At 35.6% G+C, this 7,549-nt stretch overlaps 1 protein-coding gene across 1 annotated transcript in view; it reads left to right on the top strand.

Moving 5' to 3' along the window:
- LOC106478149 (bone morphogenetic protein 4-like) overlaps positions 1–7,549 on the top strand; it is a 28,620-nt gene that overhangs the window by 7,545 nt on the left and 13,526 nt on the right. The window contains 2 exon segments of the mRNA XM_022381689.1: positions 644–694; positions 696–801. Of these exon segments, the coding sequence (XP_022237397.1) occupies positions 644–694; positions 696–801 (157 nt within the window).

Genomic DNA, 7,549 nt, shown 5'->3' with positions numbered 1-7,549 from the left:
ATTGATTATGTAAACTTATTTTATAAAATGCTTTGTTTGAAAAGACTTAATGCTAAAACAAATCTGACAGATAAAAAGAAAGTATCTGTTTCGCAGCAAAGTTTTTCTTGGGTCCGCTGCTACAAGCTATTCTTACAAATTTGAAATATACTGTCAGAATTTTATAAAGATTGAAATAAACGAACAGTTGTATAAATTGTTACTTATTTTTAAGGTTTCGTTTAGCCATTAAAAGAACGATAGTAAAGCATTTAGCTCAAAATTTTCCCTAAGATATCGGTATTTGTTTTTTCACATGCTTGAATATTTTATCAACAAAAGTAAAACCAGTTAAAGTCAGTAAGTTGTATCTTTTGGATATCCAGTTTCGTGCATTTTTTTGGAAAGTTACCTCTCATTGGTATTGATATTCCAACATAACGTTATCGGCGTTTAAAACCGCCTCTTGCTTAGAGAATCAAACGTTTTGTTTTACATCTAAATTATAATTTCCCAAAATAGAGTGAAAGCTAAACCTTACTGAGATTTAACTTCATTTGCTGCTTTGACATCTAAATTCGAGTGTTGCTTGGCTTTATCCAAATTCACATTCCATCGTAATGTGGTTCACTCGTAATGTTCTATCTTGTAACTGTGTGTACAGCTCCGTGTATACCAGGTAATGCAAACCTCGAACATGAACGAAGAAAACAACACGACTACTGGACATTCGAAGCGTCAGTATTCACTCTGTGGGCTGGGAAGTGTTTTACGTCAAGCCTGCCATAATGGACTGGTTGAATGACCCTCAAAAAAACCTTGGTGAGTAATAGAGCATATAATTAACGCTGATAATGTAATGTTATTTTGTACATTCAAAGTTATTCAAAATTTATAAGTAAGTTTCATTTCATTTTATTGGCATGTTTATACTTTTTATCGCCGTCAGGTTTAATTTGTGTTATATTAAAAAAATGTATTTAAATATTTAGTTAATATATTTTTGTCGATTTCAGAACTCTCGCGCAAAGCTACACTGAGGGCTATTTTGTGCATAATCGTCCCTATTTTTCAACTGATAGACTAGAGTGAAGTCAGCTAATCGCACCCATCTTCATTTTATTGGCTACTCTTTGTCCGACCGAATACTAGGATTTGACCATTACTCTTATAAATCATGAATGACAATCGCGGAGTGCGATATTGCGGCAACGGTATGAAAATCATGTACCATCGGATTCACTATTTGGTTCACTAACCGATAGGTCATGCCCAGTTATATAAAATCCATATGGGTCTTTTGTGATAGTAGTTATCGATCCTATCAAATTTTCACTGTAAATGGCTTTGACATTTAGTACACTTAAACAACTCCACCTATATGTGTTGTAATATGTTGTATTAATACGCTAAAGTAGACCTTTGTTTGGCTTGAAGGTTATCTGCGCTAGCCGTCCCTAATTTAGCAATGTAAGACTAAAGGGAAGGCAACTAGTCATCACCACCCACTGCCTGCTCTTGCGTTACTCTTTTACCAACAAATAGTGGGATTGACCGTAACATATAAGGCCTTCACGGCTGAAAGGGCGAGCATGTTTGGTGGGACGGGGATTGGAACCCGCGACTCTCAGGTTTCGAGTCAAGCGCCCTAACCACCTGGCCATGCCAAAAGTGAAAGATAGACTGAGTCTAGTTGAACGCGCTTCTACACTAAACGGTAAGAGTAAAAGTAAAATTTATTTTCCTCTTGGACAAAATATAAAGTAAAGAGCACTTTAATCTGCTCCAATTTCATTTGTGTCGTAATACAGTAAATATTATGATGATATTTATAGTTCAAAATACCCTTTTCTTGTATTTTTAATGATATCATAATAATAGTAAAGTCCTCATTTTGACAGCTCATTTATAAGCTCTGATTCAACAAATTTTAATTAACCAAAGTAATACAAGAATCTTGGTTCTGTAAAGCAACTCCATAAAAAATATTTCCAGTTGTAACACGTTGAATTTTGGCTGAAGTATTCTTTCATCTGAGTTGCAACGAGGCAAGTCAAATAGACCCACAGTATGGAGTTCAAAATAATATTGTTGTCAAGACTCCTCAACGAATTTTTGTTTTTCACATATTTGGTGTTTTATATCTTATAGGGCGATCGACTTGAAATCTGAAGGTCGCGGGTTCGAATCCCCGTCCCACCAAACATGCTCGCCCTTTCAGCCGTGGGGGCGTTATAATGTGCGGTCAATCTCACTATTCGTTAGTAAAAGAGTAGCCCAAGAGATGGCGGTGGGTGGTGATGACTAGCTACCTTCCCTCTAGTCTTACACTGCTAAATTAGGGACGGCTAGCGCAAATAGCCCTCGTGTTGCTTTGCGCGAAATTCAAAACAAACAAACAATATTTTATAGACTTAGTAGTAGTGATTTGTGTCAGATCGGGAAACCAGGTTTATAGCGTTTTAAGTCTGCAGACATACTGATGTGCCACTGGGGGGCATTTCGATAAATATTTCTAAAATTTTCTCATATATTTTCAAATTATCGTCTATAAAAGGAACTTACATAGAAACGTTAAGTATATATAAAATATATTTACATTTAAGGTTAAACGAATAAATTTGAAAACAAGTTACTTTTAAATCTATAAGAGTCGTGAATAATAGTTCTTTTCACAGTTTATCTCCCGAACGGAGATGGTCTCGGGATACTGAATTTGTAGCTTTGTGATTTATTTTTTCAACAAGAATTGTTTATAGATTTTTGTTGTATTTCGTTTGTTTGAAATTAAGCACAAAGCTACACAATGGGCTATCTGTGCTTTGTCCACCATGGGTATCGAAACCAGGTGTATAGCGTTTTAAGTCCGCAGACATACCACTGTGCCACTGGGGAGCATGTCGTTTGTTTGAAGTTAAGCACAAACTTAAACAATAGGCTATGTGGGCTTTGCCCACCATGTGTATCCAAAATTTATTGAAATTTGCACATTGACTCAAAAATTTTGTAAACAACTTTTGAAAAACATCAGCAAGAGGTTTTAAATTGGAAATGATTAAAAATGTGCATTTTTTTTTATTAATACTGTACCATGCGTTTTTTTTTATATAAATTGTCAGGGTGTTTTAACTACACTGCACGTAACGATAAAAGGGAAAATTTATAATTTGTAATATTTCAACTATAACATTGTTATCAGATGTCGTCGAACACACTACTCAATTAATTTTTATGTAAAAACAAGTACATCGATGAACCGCCATGAGATCCAAAACGCAAGTGATTAATCATTCAGCCTACGCTTATTAACGAACATTTGACAGGTGCAGTTTTACACATTAACAATTATGACATTTCACTTTAATACAAAGTATAGTCAACGAAGGCAACCTGGTACCGATGATGGATACGTAAAGTCATAGTGTTGATACATTTCTGAGGTATTCTCGACCATTTCTCTGATAGTGCTGTTTTCAGGTCATCTTTAGTGTCCGATGTCACTTCACTATGTGCTTGGCGTTTCCAAAGTGTTTGCTATATATATATTAGATGAGACTGAACTCTGATGAACGCGTAGGCTAATCTATTCAACTATTTCTTTTGTATTCGATTTGTCGGACAGTATGTCATGACTCATCTGTGAAAGAATATTGCTAAATATGTCGCTCATATTCTAGACACATTGTTCGCATTATTGAATACGAGCTGTTTTGTGTCATGCTATTAGTAGAATACACTTCACTGTACATCTAGCATTCAGGCTGACTTTGTAAAGTTTGTTCCTAATCGTCCGTATACACAGATACAGTGTCCAGATGCGGCTTCAGATGTCTGATTCTGTCTCGAAAAAGGTGAAAATCAATCAGTTGTTTCTGCTGGGCGATTCGAATTCGATAAATTGTGGTCGTCTGCTTGAGTTGTGAATGACGGTCTGCTTTGTTGAAATTTTCGAACAACTGTGCCGCTAGCATGGAAGTGGTTCCACTTTCTTTTAAAACAACACTCTGAGACACTTCTAGGCAAGTTGCAACACCCAGCTATTAACAGCCAGCTTCCATTCGTCCAATGGTCCTCCCTAAAAGTAAAACAGCCAAATGCGTTCTTAGAAGCACTTTTAACTTTGTGATTATGTTCAGAGTAACAACAAAGACAATATTCTGTAATCTCGCTATTTATATAGCATAAGCTAAATGACGGATTATTTGTCTTTCAGAACACGTGGCTAAATATTAGATACCAGAGATACATAATAATGAATGAAGACAGATGTCTGACACTATCTCCCAACAGTTGCTTTGAGTTATAATTTAGTTTTGTTCAAGTACAATGTTACCCAATGGATTATCTGCGCTGTGACCACTGCGGGTATCGAACTCCGATTTTTAGCGTTATAAAACAACAAGATTAGCGCTGAGTCACTGGGGGTACTGCCTTGTCATAATATAATATTTCCTGTTCTGTTTATCCTTTATTCGAGTTGTTTGTTTGTTTTTAAATTTCGCGCAAAGATACACGATGGCTGGCTATCTGCGCTAGCCGTCCCAACGGGGATTCGAACCTGCGACCCTCAGGTTGAGAGTCGAGCGCCCTAACCACCTGGCCATGCCGGGCCGTATTCGAGTTGTGTAGTTAATTTGGTTTATTATGTTGTTTCTGTAATATTTGCATTTTGTAATAAAAAGGTATATTTTTACATAACGTTATATTATTCTACATTAATTTGACTTGGTCTTTCCATTTAGCTGGAATTTTTGATTTTATAGTTTCTTAATTATTTTCTCCAAGCGTCAAACATCCATATTTTAGAACACATTGTGTTTAATCTTTATTCGACAGTCTATTAAGTTTTAACGTGATAAATGTTGTACCGTTTTGATTTGGAACTCACTATATGTGACTTGCTTGATGTTTGTGATGATTTTCACTTATATAATGGAATGTAGAAAATTCGTTTGTTGTACATGTGTATATATGTATATATTTCAATCTTTTGCATTAATCTACTTTAGAGGATGGAACAACCGAGATGGACCAATAGGTCCCATGTTGTCCCAAAACATTATGCTATGTTATATGTTATTACGGTCGAACTAGCTTATTTAATACTAAACCTGCAATATTCCACTAGTGTAAGAAGTTAAGATTTATACATTAAAAGTAGTTTTTATTTTTGGTCTCAGGTCTTATTATCACAGCTCGGACACTTTCAGGTAACAAACTGGAAAAGGGGATTATACGTTTCGCTCAACGTCATAATCGACACGTCAATAAACAACCAATTCTGGTTCTTTTCAACGAAGAAGGAATAGTAAGGCAGAGTTCATTTAGCTCATTTCCTGATAAGTATTTTCAGTACGAAATAATTGCTAAATTAGGTTAGGTGAAGTGATGAGAAGACCGTAACACCCTCTTTCAAGTCTAATATTTGCAATATAAAACAGGCAACTCAATTTTCGGTGCTCGTTTGCGGTCATTGCACGAAAAATTTGATTTTTAATTTATGTTTTTTTCCATCACGAATTTCTTTTGAACAAGCAACTAACAAATAAAACCGTCTGAAGTCTCCAACTGGTTGTGAAAAGGTTTGATTTGTGAAATTTCGAATAGCCACACTGGTCGATAAAGTCGATGAGAAATTAAAAACCTGAATCAAACGTTTGGACCTCAATTGACGGGAACAACGATCTACGTGGTAACATTAGGTTCATTTTTGAACTTTTAAATTATTATTAATTTTATGGTTGAATGTGTCTATAATTAAAATTTCAATCGCGTTTTCCTTATTCATAGGATTTTACACTAAGGTCTAATTTGTTTCGACGTTTCAATGATTTCGTTATTGGGTTTGTTTGTTTTTAATTATGCACAAAGCTACACAAGGGCTATCTGTGCTCTGCCCACCACGGGTATCGAAACCCGGTTTCTAGCGTTGTAAGTCCGCAGACATACCGCTGGGCCACTGGGGGGCTCGTTATTGGGAATTACATTCTTTGAGAAGGGAAATGTTTTAGCATTTAGCAACTCCCCCCTCCTCACAAACACACAGAAAAGAAAAGAAATTGAATAACCAGCTTATAGTGAAAAGCTTAACTAAAATACACTTCATTATATTATTGTGGATGCTGATAGAGTGTAGCCGGTGGTAGGTAAGTGGACTGCAAGACTATGGATCAAAAGGCTCATGGTTCGCGTTCCATTACCGATAAAATTGCGTTCAGTACTTTGAGACCATTATACAAATGACGGTCAAATCCCACCATTCGATTAGAGTAGCCCAATAGATTGGCGGTGAGTGCTATTGATTGTTTGTTTGTTTTGAATTTCGCGCAAAGCTACACAAGGGCTATATGCGCTAGCCGTCCCTAATTTAGCAGTGAAAGACTAGAGAGAAGGCAGCTAGTAATCACCACGCATCGCCAATAGTGGGATTGCCCGTCACATAATAACGTCCCATGGCTGAAAAGACAAGCATGTTTGGTGAGACTCTCAGGTTTCGAGTCAAGCACCCTAACCACCTGGCCATGCCGGGCCTAGAGTGCTATTTATTAGCTGCCCTCCTTCTTAGTCTATCAGTTCAAAATTCGGTAGCTAGCGCAGATACCCCTTGTGTAGATTTGCGCGAATATCCGAAACAATCAAACAGTTATTATGGCTCAGTCGTTCAAGATATCCAAACATAGAAACACTTCCTACTGAAAAATATTCATAAAGAGGGAGCAACTCAGTGAAGATATAAAAATTCCGCAGTATCCCAAGTGCATTAGAATAATTTTGTCAGTTTAGCAACATAATAAAATACTAAACAACTTCAGAGAAATGTTGTTTTGTTTTTGAACCCCACATATTATAAAACTGATTTCAAATTATACAAACCGAAATAATTAAGAGTAAAACAATATAATAAAATGATGCACGTTGAAGCGTGTTAAAAGTATTGTTAAGTATGTTACAATCACTCAGCACAATAATAAATGTAAATAATATAATAAAAACCAAAATAAATCTTACATGGAACGATAACAGTCTTACAGAAGCCAGGCGTTGTATTTGTTAATAGAAGGGGGTTTAAATTCCTTAAGAAGAAATTCCTTAAATTTCCTGTAAAGTAAATTACACAGGCCTGTGAATTTAAATTTCATAAAAGTTGTTTTGGTTTTCGTAACAGATTTTCCATAATTCAGCTACGCAGATTTCGAAAATAATATTCATTTTTTTCTATCACGTAAGGATTTTTTTACAAATCGGGAAGAAAAAACTCTTACTTAAATCAAATTATTATTTCGTTTACCACAATAAACATTTTTTATTATCATGTTTATTATGTTTGAGTACTAGAACGATCGATAAGACTCTCACGTCGCGATTGGTCTAGAGAAATCTATAGCCAGTGGTTGTCAACATTTTAAGCATAGCAAAATGTGCCCCGATTTCAATGAAAATGATTCACCTAAGTAAAAGTACATATGACGTTTTGATTTGATAAGATGTCTCGTCAATTATTCCTTGTGAGTTGATGTAACGTTCAGAGGTGGCATCTTTGTTATCAAGAATGTTAAGCATATTAGTTAAG

Source organism: Limulus polyphemus, unplaced genomic scaffold (assembly GCF_000517525.1).
Source record: "Limulus polyphemus unplaced genomic scaffold, Limulus_polyphemus-2.1.2 Scaffold185, whole genome shotgun sequence".
NCBI lineage: Eukaryota > Metazoa > Arthropoda > Merostomata > Xiphosura > Limulidae > Limulus > Limulus polyphemus.
This window is presented reverse-complemented; position numbering and strand designations above follow the sequence as displayed.